General features: G+C 58.8%; 1 protein-coding gene across 1 annotated transcript; it reads left to right on the plus strand.

The window, feature by feature from the left end:
• The first annotated feature begins 1436 nt into the window (after positions 1-1436).
• DRC3 (dynein regulatory complex subunit 3) lies at positions 1437-17588 on the plus strand. Its single transcript, XM_055576323.1, has 12 exons — positions 1437-1593; positions 2360-2476; positions 3834-4000; positions 6887-7033; positions 8442-8561; positions 9075-9187; positions 10179-10353; positions 12687-12818; positions 14955-15025; positions 16196-16319; positions 17183-17314; positions 17438-17588. The coding sequence occupies exons 1-12, from the start codon at positions 1437-1439 to the stop codon at positions 17549-17551; spliced, it is 1569 nt and encodes a 522-aa protein (XP_055432298.1). The 3' UTR covers positions 17552-17588.
• The last annotated feature ends 161 nt before the right edge of the window (positions 17589-17749 follow it).

The following is a 17749-nucleotide window of genomic DNA, read 5'->3' on the forward strand; positions in this document are numbered from 1 at the left end:
AAACTCAGAGGAGAAGTGGGTGCAGAAAGAGGGAGGCTGTTCCTGCTCTGGGGCCACTGGGACCAGGCTCGTGGACACTCCAGAAACAGAAGATGCACAACTGTGCAAGCTGCATGGCGGGGTGCGGGAGAGGCAGCCAGGCAAGGGGTCTCTGAGACCAGGTGCAGGATTGCCAGGCCCGCCCCACTTTGCCCAACACCAGGAGTCTCCCCAGCAGCGCTCGCTGGAATAAAACGACAATTCCGGGGCTGCATCATCAGGGACCAGCGGGGCAGGGAGGCCTGGCGTGGGCACGCAAGGGCCAAGGTAGGAGGTGAAGCCAGCAGGCAGGTGAGAACGGGGTGGAGAGTAGGGGGAAGACTGAATGTCCAGAGCATTCCGAGGCAGAATCAGGGCGCTTCCAGTAGCATGTGCCCTCCCACGGGGTCCAGCCCTTCTGGGTGTGCTAGGATGGCTGGTAACGATGGACTGCGGTCAAGCTGCCCAGGACCGTGGCTCTGTCCAACCAAGAACAGCAGTGCAGGTTCGTCCGTGATCCACCCCACTATGCCTCCGCCAAATCCCTTTGGACCAGTAGCAACAGATACCTCCTGGGTTAGTTTAGGGAAATGAAGATTTAACTCTTGAAGTCAGTGCCCTGTCTAGGGGCCTGGGGTCAGAGGTCCAGGGGCCTGGGGTTGGAGCAGGAGGGGCCAGGAAGCCAGCGAGGGGAAGGCAGCCTCTGCCTGTCCTTTTGTCGTTTTTCCTGGATCAAGTTCCCATCTCGCTTCTGTCTGTCCATCTTCCACAGGCCCTGTTACTCTCTCACTCACCATGTCCCTGACCAGCCCTTAGATCCCAGTGCCTTCCCAGCTCAAGTAGCCAGCGCTGACAGGTTCTTTGTCCTGTGGCCGCAGTTCACGTCTCTCTGGGGAGGGTCACGAACAGCCAGCTTGAGTCCATGTGCATCAGTGGCTACACCCTGGGCACCTGTGGTTGGGGGTGCTTACAGATATGGCCACCTTCAGAGGGTGAGGCTCTCAGGGAAGAGGGGCCGGGCCTGGCGGGCCTGGCTGGGGCCACCAAGGACTGTGATCAGTGGTTGGTGCTGAGAAACCCAACAAGGGTAGGCACAGAAAGCCAGAGGCCCGAGATGGCGACAGCTTTGCAGGCATCTGAGCTCCAGAGGCTAAAGGGATCAGTGTGGATATTGGGGCTGGGGTAAGGGTCACAGCCTGGTTGTGGAGACAAGGGGTGTGCCACTGTTGGTGGGCACCAGGCCAGCAGGGGTCTGGGGAGGCCCAGGTTTAGCAGCCAAGAGTGGGAGGGCCTGCCTTCAGAGTGTCATGGCCGCCACACTACTCCATGATGCAGTGAAAGGATACTGGCCAGGCCCCGCCCTCAAAGGGAGGCAGGAGAGGCGGCCTCAGCCAGGGTGTTGGTGTTTTCCAGGAAGGATGAACCGGCTGTACGACATGGAGCCCAGAGTGATGGATGATGACATGCTTAAGTTGGCTGTAGGGGAGCAGGGCCCGCGAGAGGAGGCCGGGCAGCTGGCCAAGCAGGAGGGAATTCTCTTCAAGGACGTCCTGTCCCTGCAGTTGGACTTCCAGAGTGCGTGTCCCGGGTGGGGCCGGGCAGGGTGGGTGCGGGCAGCCAGTTCCATACACGGTCCACAGTCTATGGTCCTTGGTCGCATTTGGGCCACCTGGGTTGAAAGGCACAAGACCAGCATGCGTGGTTTTAGACTTGATATCGAGTGAGGGTGGCACTCTTGGTGGCTGTGACAGAAGGTCTGCCTGCCTCAGGAGCAAGGGGGCAGTCAGCCGCATGACAGGGAGCTGGTCTTCAGAGGACTCAGGATCAGTGACGTGAGGAGCCCACCTCTGTGTGGGCAGTTCTTCCCCTCATAGTATATGGACATTCGGGGGCCATTTCTCTGCCCCTTATGGGCCCCCATCTTTGGGCAGACACACAGCATGCAATTCTAGGTAGAGACATGCAGGGTCCTTGTGGCCAGAGCACCCCCCAAAATGCTCAGCTGGCCGTCCCTGTAGCCTTGATTCCCTTTGTCACCCTGGGGGGCCCTGCTGTGCCCTCTGACCGAGCCCAGGCATTTCGAGGGGGAGCCGTGTGAGTCCCTGCCCTGGAGGGCCCGCCTGCCTCCGTCTTGCAGTGTGGCCCACAGTGGCCCCAGCACCAGCACTAACAGGGACTCTGAGTTCCGCAGAGCTGGGCCCACACTTCCAGGGTCCCTGGCACCCCAGGGAAGGCAACAGGGCTTCTGGGGCCTCTCCCACAGTCAGCATCCGTCATCCAGCCCCCATGACACTGGTACTAAACCCTGACACCCACCTGGGCGTGCCCTCCATTGTTTCAGACATCCTCCGCATCGACAACCTCTGGCAGTTTGAGAGCCTTCAGAAGCTGCAGCTGGACAACAACAACATTGAGAAGATCGAGGGCCTGGAGAACCTCACACGCCTGGTCTGGCTGGGTGAGGCCCCACGCAGCCCCACTTCCCTGCTGGCCCAGTGCTGGCCCCCTCCAGCAGGTGCTCCATCTGCTGGAAGCAGGAAAGCCTCTGTCCAGTGATGGTCACCCAGGGATGCAGCCACAGCCGGGAGGAGCTGGGCCCTGGGATGCAGGGGTGTGGGATGAGGAGAGGGTGTTTGATGGTTCGGTGCACCCACAGCCCCCCCTGAATCCATAGCCGCCCCCTACCTGCACCCACAGCCCTCTACCTGCACCCATGGCCCCCTGCCTGCAACCATGGCCCCCACCTGTACCTATGGCCCCGCCATACCCACGGCCCCCCTGTACCCACATCCCCCTATTGCACCCAAGGCCCACCCCCACCTGTACCCACGGCCCCCTGCCTGTACCCATGGCTCCTGCCTGTACCCACAGCCCCTCCTGTACCCACAGCCCACCACCCCCCACCACATGCATAGGCCCTGCTGGTGGCCAGTCAGCTGTCGCAGTGCTGAGGGTAAGCTGGAGCCGGCTAGTCCTGCTGCCCACATCTTGTCCCAACTCTACACTCAGGGATGCCCTGTTGGTAGCCTGACACTGGCAGTAGGAGTATTTACACCACAGCAATCTGCAGGTGCTACAAATCCTAGCTGTCCACCCCCCCCCCCAACCCCTTTGTTAAACATCTACCAGCTCATCTGCAAAGAACAGAGCCTGGCAGGAAAGGAAGTGGGGGAACCCAGTCAGGCCCCGCTCTGCCGAGCTGCTAACACATTCTGGATACGTGAGCTCAGCTCCCGCACCTCACTTTCCTTACATGTTGTTGACCTTGGGCACCTGGCACCCTTGAATCTCGGCTCCCTCATCCCTAAGACGTGGTAATGACACCTCTGCTTGTGAAGGTGAAACAAGGAAAAGCACAGGGCGGTCCTGGCGTAGGGAAAGTGTCCCAGGACAGCATCCCCTGAGGGGCTGGGGAGGCTAAATGACTTCTGGAGCCCCTTAAACATGAGGGCTTTAGCTGAGAGCTCGTGAAAAGTTCCCACTTTGGGCCTTGGGGCCATCTGTGTTCCAGGATAGTGTTGCAGCCACAACCCCCTCAAACCCCAACACTGCGGTGGGAAAAAGCAGTTTGATTCCCAAAGATGAGAAACCTGGAGTAGAGAGGGTCCTCAGGTCAGCTGGGATTGGGCCTGGAGTGTGGGGCGGCCTGGCCTCAAGGGTTTCCCCCTCCCCGAGATGTGCTGACCCCACCCCCAGTGAGTTTCCATCCCAGATTGCAGGCTGCACAGATGGGAGCCTTTGCCCGCCTCTGCGACCGGGAAGGAGGTGGGGGGTCAGCTCCAGGACAGTCCCCCTAAGCCAGGCCCGTCTTCCAGACCTGTCTTTCAACAACATTGAGGCCATTGAGGGTCTGGACACACTGGTTAACCTGGAGGATCTGAGCCTGTTCAACAACCGCATCAGCAAGATCGACTCACTGGACGCTCTGGTCAAGCTGCAGGTGTTGTCGCTGGGCAACAACCATATCGGGAACATGATGAATGTGAGCATGGGCTCTGGCAGGGGTGGGGGGGACCATGGGAGGAGCTCCCCACCGCCTCCCACCCCATCCTAGAAAAGCCAGAATCCAGATTCAAGGACATTCAGATACCAGCTTAACCCGTGGGGGCCTGCATGTGGGTGCATATGTGCCCCACCCCCACTCACTCAGCAGACATTGCTGAGGGGGGCCCTCTTGCCTGTGGGGCATCTGGCCTGTGCCCAGTGGGGACAGAGACCAACAGCAGCCTCAGGTTGCTGGCAGGGCCGGCAGAGGCTACAGGGCAGTGCCCCAGGCAGAGCAGCTAGAGCAACGGATTGGCAGGGGGGAGGCCCTGGGCCAGGAACTCAGCATCCAGGGCTCAGTGCCCATCTGTTCCTGAGGACAGACAGCACTCCACCCCACAGGCCATCGTGAGGGTCAAGTCTGTCCATGTAGGGCAGCTGTGGCAGGACAGGGCACAGAGGGGCTATGGAGGAAATGGTGCTTATTCAGGAATTTTCAGTTAAGGGTAAACCCCAAATAGCCCTAGATCGTGCTTGTGGAAACCTTTCTGAGTGTTTAGAGCTGCTGCTGCCTGGGTAGGTCCAGCACCTGGGAGCCTGTATGTGAGTGGACTGCCTCTGACTTGTCATCCTCAGACACTGGCCCTGACCCTGAGCAGATCCAGGCCTGGGCAGGGAGGGGACACCGACTCAGGCCGTGCCCCACCCTGCTGTGAACACCCCCCTCCCTCCCTGGCTTGGGCTGTTCTTTTGTCCCCGTTTCCCCAGGGCATGCTGGGTGCCAGGCACGCACCCCCCACCCCATGAAGACAGGAGAAGCAGGTGCAGCTGGTCCCCAGAGAGACAGGCAGGGGGCGCTGGCTTCACGGCCAACAAGCCCAGAGCATCTCTGGTTTCAGTCCTTACCTGCCCTGAGTTTCTTACATCTGATTATAGACTTTCCTGTTATGTATTTATTAGGCTTGTTTTCATTTTGTTCATTGAATTAAAAGCAAGTGGCTGACTCAGCAGAACTCAGGGCACGCACAGCAGAGCCCCTCGCTCCTGACCTCAGCCGGTGTCCCCTGCCAAAGGCCACAGCTGCTCCTATATTGCACATGTGTCTTTCTGGACATCTTACTGTCGAAACGTTTCTCACGATTGTCACACCTGTCCAGCTACTCTCCAGAGCCTGCCTTGGGTCGTCCCCCCCCACCCAAGTCATCGGTGCCCTCTACACCACAGGCCATTCCATTGCCTAGATCGTGCAGGATGGAGTTCTCCAGGCCCCATGGGTGGATGCTGAGGTGTTCTCCGACTTCACGCTGTCACACACAGGCTGTTGGGGATGTCTTTGATCGGGGCTGACTGTGTACCTGGATGAGCCCCTGTGGGAGATGAATTCCTCCAGGTGGAGTTGCTGGGTCCGAGGGCATTTTCTCATTGTGATGGGTCTTGCTGTGTGGCCATCTACAGAAGTGGAACCACTTACAGACCCAGCAGCAATGACGAGAAGTCCTGTCCCTCTAACCACCCACAGCACACTTTGCTCCCAGACCTTTCTTGCTTTGATGATCCCAAAGACGAAAACTGGAATCCCACTGGGAGAGCTCTTAAAATGAAATAAGGTCCTGACCCCCCGCCCCACCCCACATACCCTGAAAACTCTAACAGCTCCCATTTCCCTAAGACAGCTTTCAAACTCCTGACCGCCGCCCACCAGGTCTCAGGTGAATCAGCGCTGGCCTTGTTCTCAGTATCATCTCAGACCTCCCGGCCCCTCCCTGCTTCCTGGCACCGGCCACGCTCTTTCCCACGGCGCAGCCTTCCCTTGTGCTGCTCCTGGGAGTACACTAGCCACTGCTCTTCCCGCTGCTTCCTCAGAGTTCAGAGGCTCAAATCCTAATGGAACCCCACCCCCATCATTGTCCCTAAGGCTCCCTCCCTACCTCCCCACCTCGAGTTCTTCGAGTACTTATAACCAACAGCAATGACTCTGACTTTTAAAAAACATTTATTTTTGGCTGTTCTGGGTCTTTACTGCTTTCCTCAGGCTTCCTCCAGTTGCGCAGATGGAGGAGGCAGGCCCACTCTCCAGATGCGGCGTGCTGGCTTCTTATTGTCGTGGCTTCTCTTGTTGCAGAGCACGGGATCTAGGCCCAGTGGCCTTGGTGCACGGGGGCTCAGCTGCTCGGTGGGATCTTCCAGGGCCAGGGATGGAATCTGTGTCCCCTGCATTGGCAGGCAGATTCTTATGTGCAGTGCTACTAGGGAAGTCCCTCTGCTGACTTTTGAAGCATTCCTGTCCCCTGCCCTTAGAGTGTCAGCTTCTGCTCTGAGGGCTCTGTTCCCACTGTGTCCCCAGGAGGGCAGGTGCTCAGTGATGTTTGTTGAACGAATAAACAACTGACAAGGGAATCCCTTCAGGAAGGAACAGAAGCAGGTTTCTCTTCTGTCTTTCACACAGGGGAGGAGATGCTGTCCGATGAGGGGCTGGTGGTCTTGCTGAAAGTCCCCCGTTACTGACAACAGAAAAATTAAATGGTTGTTAGTGGTGGGCCCACAAGCTGCTACCCAGTAGATCCAGGTTCTGCTGAGTTTCAGGGCACAGGGCCTTTCAGAGCACTTGACGGGTGGAAAGGGCGCCTATGCTGAGAGTGGAGGCGGAGGGACAGCGGGCGCTTGGGGAGCGGGTGCCGGCCCTCTTCTTGGTGCTCCTTGCGGCGTTGGGTCCTCTCAACACCTGCGTGTGACACCCCTGCGGCCCCTTCACAGACGAGGAGACTGGGCCCCCAGTGAGTGTGGGACCCCGTCCACTGGCCCTGGCAAAGACCGCGGCTCCTTCTCGTGGCTTCCCAGCATGGGCAGAGGGAAGAGAAAGAAGACAGGCCCGCTCTCCCCTCAGATCATCTACCTGCGGCGGTTCAAGGCCCTGCGCACGCTCAGCCTGTCCGGGAACCCGGTGGCCGAGGACGAGGACTACAAGATGTTCATCTGCGCCTACCTCCCCGACCTTGTGTACCTGGACTTCCGGCGCCTCGACGACCACATGGTAGCGTCTCCCTTCAACATGGGCTCCGCGGGTCAGCGTCCAGGCCCTGGGCATCTGGGGAGGGCCCCGTCCACGGGAGGAGAGGAAAGCGGCCCCTCCTGGAGGCTCCTGACCCTTCCGGCCCCAGTCACTGTGGTGCACGTTCTTGGCCAGGCCCTGTCCTGGGCCTCCTCCCGCCTCCTCGCTGCCGTCCTGCTCTGTCTGCTTCTCCGTGAACAAGTCTGGGAGACTAAGTGAGAGTCGGCCCTCAGTGGGCTCAGCAGCTTGGGGCAGAGTCAGGACTCACCCCCACAATAGGCGACCCAGGAGTGACACTGAAAGGTCATGGTAGCACTCCAAAGTGCCAACCTCGCTGACCCCAGAGAGATGCCCCCAGGACCCCACGGCCAAGGGGGCCATCAGGGAGCTGGGCCCAACTGGTCTGCAGCAGAGCCAGGGTCTCGGGCCTGCGGGAGCCTCACCCCATGAGGAAGCCCCCACCCCCGCCGTCCACTGCCTGGCCAGGCCACCCCTGCCTCTGTCCTACACCCCTGCTGGGGGAGCGTTTTACCCTTTGCCGTGTGACCAGTTTGTGGGTGCTTTGCCCCCAGGGGGAAAAAACCCTGCCCGACGGGAGGCCTCTGGCAGCAGGACGGGATGAAAGCAGGGTATGAGGAGGTGGGGGACTTGCCATCCCCCCATCAGAAGCTGCTGCCTTTCCTGGGAGGAAGGAGCCTGTGTCTGGAGTTGGGGGAGGCCCTGAGGTGACGTGGGGGCACCGGGAGAGCTGGCTGGTCCCCGGGTCTCTGTGCTGACCCTGCTGACCTGGCTGCTGCGTCGCCTTCCAAGTGTGGAGCTCTCTGCTCGCAGGAACCTTTCTAGAGGGGTCCACAGAGACCAGTGGGGATCCACAGAGACTGGGGGTCCACAGATACCAGGGGGGTCAGAGAGTTGCCCCTCCGTCCCCAACCATGCCCTTCTCTTGTCCAGGAACAGGACAGGACTGTGAAAATTTGAATTTCAAGACTGTCAAGTCTTACTTTTTTTGCATTTAGGCAATACTTTGAAGGGCAACGGGGGGCTCAAATGCTGAGAATAAGCCGAGAGCGCTGTGCCCAGGCCTGTGGCTCGCACCCCCCACTGCAGCTCTCCCCTTGTGCACCCCTAAAACAGGGCCAGAGCCCAGCCGGGGAAGGTGTGGGAGCCAGCGGGTCTGCGAGGGGGCCTCCACCCCAGGGACGGCCCACATCCTCGCTCAGCCTGCCCTTGCGGCTCCCACACTGATTTACCCGAGGCTCAGAATACTTGGGAAGGGCGGGGGAGGGAAGACAAGCCACTCCTGTCCAGGCCCCGCCTATGCGGGGAGGCCAGCGGCTCCGAGGGACCCCTGGTCCCAGGGTAACGATGCCCCTTCCCGCTTCTCCAACAGAAAGAGTTGGCGGAGATGAAGCACCAGTACAGCATCGACGAGCTGAAGCACCGGGAGAACCTGATGCAGGCGCGGCTAGAAGACGAGCAGGCCCGGCGGGAGGAGCTGGAGGAGCACAAGGTGAAGGCTGCCCGCCGGGGACCCACTGCCCCGCCCGCCCCGCCCCGCCCCACCTCACCCGTTCTCCGGCAGGTTCATGAAGGTTGGCAGGGCCCAGGCCCCAAAAACCTATCATTTAATTGAAAACAGCTGGTACCCAGGGTCTCTGGGCCGCTGGAGCCTCAGTCAGGACAGTCACACTGACCTGTCGCCCCCACCCCCAACTCTGTCTCGCGGCCCCCAGGCCCCGCTCTAGCTCCAGGGCCGGGGACTCTGTGCCGAGTGGTTTTTCAGAGCAGTCCCTGGTCCTTAGGCCCATTGGCCAGTTCCCGAGGAATGCTCATTTCTCCCAGGGTGCCCCTGCTCAGCAGGACCAAGCTGAGGGCACCCTTCAGTTTTCTGCCTCTGTAGCTCTGGCCTCACCCAGCCCTTCGCCTGCCCATCCCTGCCTGCCTTCCCAAGGGCCGGGCACACATGGCCCCAGTGCCTAGCACGGGGTCCTGCCCAGGAAGCCCGCTGTGTCTCTGACCACAGGCAGCCTTCGTGGAGCAGCTAAACGGCACCTTCCTGTTCGACAGCATGTACGCTGAGGACGTAGAGGGCAGCAAGCTGTCCCACCTGCCCGGAGTGGGCGAGCTCCTGGAGGCATATCCTTCCAGGTCACGGCCACCAGTCCAAGGGGAGTCCCCTTCCCCTCTGGGCCCCAGGGCGGTGCACCCAGGGCAGCGAGGACCAGGTCAGAACACATGGGGTGTCTGGTCAGCAGGGCCCAGGTTGCCGGGGACGCAGCCTAGCTGTTCCCGGTCCTGCTGTGTGCTCTGCACCCAGTGTTTACAACTGTGTCACCACCCGCGGGGTGAGTGCTGTCCCAGACCCCGGCTGCAGTTGGGGAAGTCAAGCTTGCAGAGGAGACATGTTGCACGGTTAAGGGTTGCAGGCTGGGCCTGATCCCTTCCCCCAGAGGATGTGACTGATGGGCACTTGTCACCATAGCCACCTACCCAGGACCCTCCCTGAATTCTCAGGCTGAAGGTGGAGACATCACCACCTTATGCTCCATCCCAACTGTGGCTCTGCCTCCAGGCCCACATGCCACCCCGACCTGACTGTACCCACCAAGCAGATCCCCACTCCCCAGGCAGCCCACTCCCCAGGCAGCCCACCCCCAAGCAGTCCACCCCAAGCAGCCCACCCCCCAGGTAGCCCACCCCAGGCAGCCCACCCCTAGGCAGCCCACCCCCAAGCAGTCCACTCCAAGCAGCCCACCCCCCAGGCAGCCCACCCCCAAGCAGTCCACCCCAAGCAGCCCACCCCCCAGGCAGCCCACCCCCAGGCAGCCCACCCCTAGGCAGCCCACCCCAGGCAGCCCACCCCCAGGCAGCCCACCCCAGGCAGTCCACCCCCAGGCAGCCCACCCCAGGCAGTCCACCCCTAGGCAGTCCACCCCCCAGGCAGCCCACCCCCCAGGCAGTCCACCCCCAGGCAGGCTACCCCCAAGCAGCCCACCCCCCCAGGCAGTCCACCCCCAGGCAGTCCAGCCTCAGGCAGCCCACCCTCCAGGCAGTCCACTGCAAGCAGCCCACCCCCCAGGCAGCCCACCCTCCAGGGCAGCTGCAGGCTTCCTTAACAGCCGTTCACCTACAAAGATAAATTTGTCATCATCTGTCTGAACATCTTCGAGTACGGCCTGAAGCAGCAGGAGAAGCGGAAGGCAGAGCTAGACACCTTCATGGAGTGTGTGCAGGAGGCCATCCAAGAAAACCAGGAGCAGGGCAAGCTCAAGATTGCTAAGTTCGAGGAGAAGCACTTGCTGGTGGGTCCCGTCCCCCTCCCCACCTCCCGCTGCAGGTGCTCACCTGCCAGAGGCCCAGCCCCTCCTTGGTCATTGTCCCTGTTCACCAGTTCACCAACTCAGGCTTCTACCTGTCCCACCCACTGCAGCTCCTCCACTATCCCAGGCTCACAGTGGGGTCTCCATGACTTTTTGCCTCGGTGGTTTCATTACCCCGGTGGTGACAACAAAGAGGATGACCACTGCACGTGAGTTCCAGCCTGGGAAGCCAGGCCCCCTCCTCTCCTAGGGGTCAGCGCTGCTCTGGGCACCTCTCCTGGGGCTACAGCAGGGTGACACAGACTGTGCAGAGAGGCCGCACCGCAAGCAGGGCCATGTGTACCCGGCAGAGTGGTTTCAGTTAACGTTGCTTTTGCAGACAGGATTACTGACCTGATCCAAAGCTATGAAGAAGGCAGTGGCACCCCACTCCAGTACTCTTGCCTGGAAAATCCCATGGACGGAGGAGCCTGGTAGGCTGCAGTCCATGAGGTCGCTAAGAGTCGGACACGACTGAACGACTTCACTTTGACTTTTCACTTTCATGCATTGGAGAAGGAAATGGCAACCCACTCCAGTGTTCTTGCCTGGAGAATCCCAGGGACGGGAAGCCTGGTGGGCTGCCGTCTGTGGGGTCGCACAGAGTCGGACACGACTGAAGCAACTTAGCAGCAGTAGCAGCAGCCAAAGCTATGGACTTTGCTTTCCTCCAAAAACCACTGGCACAGCAAGCCAGTGAATCCCCACAGCATCCAGGTTAAAGGAGCGAGAAGCTGGTTGAGGACTTAGTTTAAAGAGGAGGAAAACCGCCCCCCCTGGTGACATAGGTCAGGCTGACAGGCCTCCCAGTGTTCCCACTAATGAGAGCCACCTTCAGCCAGAGCTTCAGACCTCAGGGCAGGAGCTCGTTTGTTCACACATGTATTGCATTTGGCCTGAAGAGGGTTTTAAACTGTTTTGAGCGTTCTTCTGACATTGAAAACGGGAGGATTTCACAGAACTGTGGTTGCCAACGTCCCTGGCGGCTGCCCCTGGGCCAGCCGAGTCTCCCAGTCCCCGTCCCCATCACGTTGGGTCCCTGTAGCCACTGGGCTTGGGATGTCTGGACGTCCTCCAGCCAGTGCTCCTGGAGCCCTGGGCAGACTGGTTGACCTAGCTCCCAGGTCTGGGGCGTGTCTTCAGGGAGAGCTGATGCCCCCACCGTGGCGATGTTCGAATGTCGCCTCAGACTAGGCAGCTGACCCGAGCCTTCTCTTCCGGACTCTTATAATATGCCCTCACCCATTTGGTTTTTGATTTCTTTATTTCTGTCTCTTTTTTTTTTGTTTAGATTACTTTGTAGCAACTCTTTATAAATTGAGAAATTAGCCCCATGTCAGTGAAATGAGTTGCAAATATTTTCCTGTTTCCTATTTGTCTTAACATAATGTCTACGGCACTTCTGACATTCAGAATTTAAAAAAAATAATGTAGTAGAAATTATCAATCTTTTCTTCCAGTCACACCCAGAAAGGATTTCTCCACTCTGAGATTATTTATTAAAGGCCCCTCCCCCATTTCTTTCTTGAGGTACTTTCATGGCTTTATATTTTACATGTTAATCTTCCCTCTGTCAGGATTTGCTTTCATGTCAGGCTTGAGCTCGGGAAGAAGCCTGACCTTCCTCCAGATGGGGCGGCCATGACCACAAGCACCCTTCACCCCCAGTCTTGCTGGGTCACTCCACTGACATTGCATCCAGCAGCCGAACCCCCAGGCCCTTCATTAGTGAACGGCTGGTACTGGGTGCGGCTCCGACTACCCATGCGGTCCAGCCCACTAGCACCTCTCTTCACAGACGGACCTGCGTCTGCTTACCACTGGCAGCTACGTGCTCACGGGGCACTGTGGGGGTCCAACCGTGTGTGATAACCCTCTTCACTGCCCCGCTGGTCGTGGACCCCTCCCTGATCAGAGCCCCACTGAGCCAAGACCTCAGAGATGCCACCCCATCCCCTGGCTTTGTGATGCTCAGGCTCTCTGCCCCTGCACCCAAGGAGATGGGAGTTACTCGAGGTCACATAGTGACCCAGCCTGGTCCTGATTCAGGTCCAGGTGACTCTGAAGCTATTGTCCCCTCCACCTCCAGTAACTCCCCGGCTGGTGGAGCCTCTGCTCTGACTGCCTCCATCCTGCATGGAGGGGGTGGAGCTGACACTTGAATGTGGGCCAACCCCAGAATCCAGGTTCCGACCCACAAAACCAAACCACCGCCTGTCATTTCAGGAATTACACTTCATTGTAGATTTCCGCCTAAAGCACAGTTTTGTTTGCAGAGTTTAAACGCTATCCGAGAGGAAAGTGAACTGAGTAACATCGAGACAAAGATAGTGGAGTACAGCGAGGACATCACGGAGCTGTTCAACGTGCTCATGACGCTGGAGATGCAGCTGGTGGAGCAGCTGGAGGTGAGGTGGGCCTGGGTGCAGCTCCAATGCAGGAATCGGACAAAGGGCCCGGTGTGGCTGTGAGGGTGAGCCACGGCTGCAGTGAAGGAACCCGCCAAGGCCACACCTCCTGGGGGCCAGAACCCTCCCGTACAAATCAGCGGCCCACATGAGAGCTTTCTGTGCCTCCAGCACTTTCTAGTCACTGAGATGCCCAGTGGTCCTTGTGCAGCACAAGAATTGAGCTCGTCTCTTTGGAGTGAGCACCTGACCCAGGAATGGCCTGGAGCCCCGGCAGGGAGAGTCTTTGCTTAGACCCACGGAACTGTCAAAAAACAAAGTGTACCCCCACTTTCCACCCACCCCATCCCCGCTCTGGAAATCTGGGATGGAGCCAAGGCTGCCGGCACTGCCACTTGTAGTTACCGTATCTCAGGGCAGAGCAAGGAGCCTAACAGCGCTGCTGCCTGATCTGGGGCAGCCAGACTGACCTGTGCATTCAGCAAGCAGCCAAGCAGCCAAGGCTGGGCCCTGAGCACAGTGATGAACAGAACGGGCTGGGCAGAGACAGTGACCCACCAGACTGGGAGAGGTTCCTGCCGTGTCTGAGAGAAGAGCTTGCTCCCCATGGGGGCTCTGGCACCGCTGAAAACGGCCCGCCAGCGTCAGGGCTCAGGCAGTAGCTCCCAACCTTCCCAAGCAGGGAGTCCCCTTTCTATCACCCCCCAGTCCTCCAGAACTTGTGCTTGTCTTACTAATGGCCAAAAAGCAATCAATAGAGCCCTTGCTTTTCTGTGCTGTTGTTCAGTCGCTAAGTTGTGTTCAAATCTTTGCAACCCCATAGACTGCAGCCTGCCAGGCTCCTCTGTCCTCCACTATCTCCCGGAGTTTGCTCAAACTCATGTGCACTGAATCAGTGATGCCATCCAACCATCTCATCCTCTTCTCGCCCGCTTCTCCTCCTGATCTCAATCTTTTCCAGCAACAAGGTCTTTTCCAAAGAGTCGGCTCTTCACATCAGGTGGCCAAAGCTTCAGCTTCAGCATCAGTCCTTCCTATGAGTATTGAGGGTTGGTTTCCTTTAGGTCTCATCAATGACTCTATTTTCATTTATTACAAGAGTGTTAACACACATTTAAAAGATGTATATTTAGCTCGGCTTTCGCAGTTCTCAGACTCAACCTGCCCTCCCCGTACTCTCAGCCCACCCTGCGGCCCCTGGAGTCTAGGGCAGGTCAGGGGCGTGACCACCCTGCGAGTCAGGGGCAGCAGCCCTCCCCGTGGCACCTGGGTGAGGCCGGTGCCTTGACGAGCACTGGATGCAGCTGTGCAAGACCACCCTCACGGAGAAAGGTGGGAGCTTTGAAAGCAAGAGGCCTAGGGAGCAGCCGGCACTCCCAAGGGTCTCCTCTCTGCCAGGCACCTCCCAAAGTACTTTGTGTGAAGAAATCCATTCCTGCTTCACCACAACCTATGTGGAAGAAATCCGTTTCACAGAAGAGGAAGCTGAGGCCCAGGGAAGTTAATGACTTTCCCTGAGTTGCAGACAGTGGTGGAGCTGGCAGGCAGCCTAGCTCCTAGCGACTCCTTCATTTTGTTTCTGCAGAGGTGATGGAGGCAGGGGGCTTCCCAGGTGGCTAAGACAGTAAAGAATTTGCCTAAAATGTAGGAAACTCAGCTTTGATCCCTAGGTGGGGAAGATTCTCCTGGAGAAGGAAATGACAACCCATTCTAGTATTCTTGCCTGGAGAATTTCATGGACAGAAGGGCCTGATGGCCTACAGTCCATGGGTCCAGATGCCACTGGGAAGCCCCAGGGAGGGGGAGAGCTCTGTGTGTGCATACTTGCGGGGGGGTGGGGGGGGCGAGCAGAGAGACAGCACAGGCTAAGGCCTGGAGAAGGCACCCTCTAAAGCCCTGAGGCTGAGGGGTGAGCGAGAGAACAGGCTGGAGGGTGACAGCTGAGGGAAGGTGGTCACCACCCCCTGTGAAGCCAGGCGGTTTCAAGGTCTTGGGTCACCACCTGGTAAGCCGTAAGCAGCACTGTGGCTCTGGCATGAAGTCAGCGGCTGCTGCTGCTGCTGCTAAGTCGTTTCAGTCATGTCCGACTCTGTGCAGAGGTCACGTCTAAACACACGTGTTCTTTATCATTTCCAGGAGACTATAAACATGTTTGAAAGGAACATCATCGACCTGGTGGGACTCTTTGTGGAGAACGTCCAGAGCCTATATCCTTTCCTTGAGGACCCTCCAGGGAGGCACTGTGGGCCAGGGGCTTCAGCCCGAAACATGGTGCCCGCCACCAGACCCACGGGGAGGCGCCCACATTCTAAACCAAAGACACAGAGGGTAGAGCTTCTGCACTGCTTACAAAAGATGAAAATAAGTGGGGTCTCTTCCAGGTGGCCCCCTGTGGGTTCCCATGCCTACTCCCTCCACCAGAGCCCTAGACACACTGGCAGAGAGTAAAAAGCCAGCGCTTTATAATCAGACTTCACATTTTACCAGAACTGCCTATGCCCCGTTTGACTTACAGGAAGATCTGTATCTCCACCAAGGTGAGTTTAAACAGAACCCTGCTTAACGGGCATCTCCACCTTTGAAAATGGGGTTGTAAAACCTCCCATTCTCATCGAGGAAGGAAGCCCACCTTCAAGAGGTGGAGGTTTGCCAACCCTCTGGAATGTTTAAGGAGTGTTTCCTGACCCCCAGCACAAAGGCGCCTTGTTAGAGCAGAAGTCCAGATAGCGGGTTGCTCCACAGGCTTACTGCCTGCAGCACGAGTCCTGGCCATCTGTTCTCTCACGAGTGACCTCACCTGGAGACCACACCCCAGAATCCTCCCCCTGGACCAGCCCATGCTGCAGGTGCTGGGCCCAGGGGTAGGCAACCTCTATGCTGATGTCACTGACAAGTCATCTGTAAGCAGATCAATGTCAGGTTAGGGGCTGACATGTGGGGCATGCCCGGCCTTTTGTCACCTGAACTCAGGGCCCTGAAGTTCACCCCTGTCCTCCTGGGCCCAATCCTGCTGTCAGAGAGATGGCGGCAGCCGAGTGGAGGTCGGGACCCTCCCTGAGGGAGAGTCCACTAAGTAAGGACCAGAGGGTGGACCAGAGGGATCAGCTGGAGAGGTGGGGAGGACGTTTCCGGCTCAGGGGGCAGCAGAGGTTGGGGAGAAGTGATTCTGAGAGGAGGCCTTTAGGATACAACGGAGAGTGAGAGCTGCAAGCAGCGGGGGGACAAAAGGCTGTGGGGGAGGGAACCAGAAGGGACCCCAAGGGGTGTGGAGGGAGCCGGAGGACTCGGAGGGCCCGTAAGGGGAGGACAAGCTGGGCCAGTGCAGGGGAGGGTGCTCCAGTCTGCTTGGCCCGGCCTTGGCTTAACTCCGGCTGCACGATGGCGCAGTGCCGGGACCTGGAGAACCACCACCACGAGAAGCTCCTGGAGATCGCCATCAACATCCTGGAGAAGATAGTCAAGGGCGAGATGGACGAGGACCTGCCGGACGACGTGCGCTCGGTGATTGCGGGGGGAGGGGCTGGAGCCCAGTGGGCGGAGCCCGAGCCCGGTGGGCGGGGCTCCTGGTGGGCGGTGGCGTCGTGGGGCCCACCCCCCGGAAAGCTTGAACCACCCCGGGAGCGTTAATTTCACACCTGCAGAAGAGGAGACGGGCAGGTGACAGGCTAACAAGTAAAGCACTCAGAGCGGCCCCACTAAAGAGGAGCTCCTGACCACTAAGTGGTTTCAACTGACAGGTTGGTTGAAACCTTTTGGGTTTGGGACAGCCTGCTTTCCCAAAGTGGGGGTTCTGGCACTTTCTAAGACGCAGTGACTACAAAGGAGGTTAAGGTCTGAGATTCCCTCTAGTTACTGGAGAAGCACTGCGGGGTTCTGTCTGGCCGCTCCGGGGACCTCCAGCCAGGCCTGGGGTGGGGGTGGGGGGGACCGACACAGTGTCATCCACAGTGGGGAACCGGGTGGGAACATGAAGGCAGGAGCCCAGGCCTACTGGGTTGACATGAGAGCGGCAGAGACCCATTGGCGTATGGCACCTTCTGTCCTCAGAGCAGCCCCGAGACCCCTGGCTGGCCTCACATTTCCCACCTGATGGCAGGTTTCAGGCAAGTTGGACTTGAGAACCTTGGTGAAGTCACAGGGCTAGTCCTATCTTCTTTAGGGGAAGGGCACGCTCCCCACAGGGACTGCCCTGCTGCCCGGGGGCCCTTGCCCTGTCACTGGCAATGCTGGGCCAACAGCAAGAAAGTGGGGACACAGAGCAGGCTCCGCCTCCACCCCCAGGGACCTCAGCCCCTCTCCCCACTGGCTCAGCAGCTCTGCGCTCAGGGTGGATCCAGGCCCTTCACCCACTCTTTCCTTCCCAGCTCTTTGTTGACAAAGACACGATAGTTAACGCAGTTGGGGCCTCGCATGACATCCACCTCCTGAAGATTGACAATCGCGAGGATGAGCTGGTGACCAGGGTCAACTCCTGGTGCACACACCTGCTGGACAAAGTGAGCAGATGTGTGGCAAGGGCAGGTGGCAGGACCTCGCCTTGGAGACTAGGGGTGGAGCCACACGTAGGTGGAGGTGGGGCAGACTCAGGCAGACAGGCTCAAGATCCGCCTTGCCCTCAGATTCACAAGGATGAGATCATGAGGAACCGCAAACGTGTGAAGGAGATCAACCAGTACGTGGACCACGTGCAGAGCGAGCTGGACAGCCTGGAGTGTGGGGACCTCCTGGACTAGGGCTGCCCTCCCCCCCTACAGGTAGAGAAATAAAACATTCCTGTCAGCTTTCTCCATCCTCTTTGTGTCTGCATCTGAGCAGCTGGTGACTGCTTAGAGTGGCTCGTAGGCTCTTGGCTGCCCCTTCTTGTCCCGGGCAGGCCCTTCCTCAGGGGCCCAGCCGGCTTTCCAAGGTGGAGGCCATGAGGACCCTGGAAC

This window comes from Bubalus kerabau, chromosome 4, assembly GCF_029407905.1.
Source record: "Bubalus kerabau isolate K-KA32 ecotype Philippines breed swamp buffalo chromosome 4, PCC_UOA_SB_1v2, whole genome shotgun sequence".
Taxonomy (NCBI): Eukaryota; Metazoa; Chordata; class Mammalia; order Artiodactyla; family Bovidae; genus Bubalus; species Bubalus kerabau.

Coding starts and splice junctions, on each gene's coding strand:
- DRC3 (XM_055576323.1), top strand. CDS start 1,437: ATGAACCGGCTGTACGACATGGAGCCCAGAGTGATGGATGATGACATG. Junction 2,477..3,833: donor CACACGCCTGGTCTGGCTGG/GTGAGGCCCCAC, acceptor CCCGTCTTCCAG/ACCTGTCTTTCAACAACATT. Junction 17,315..17,437: donor GCACACACCTGCTGGACAAA/GTGAGCAGATGT, acceptor CCTTGCCCTCAG/ATTCACAAGGATGAGATCAT.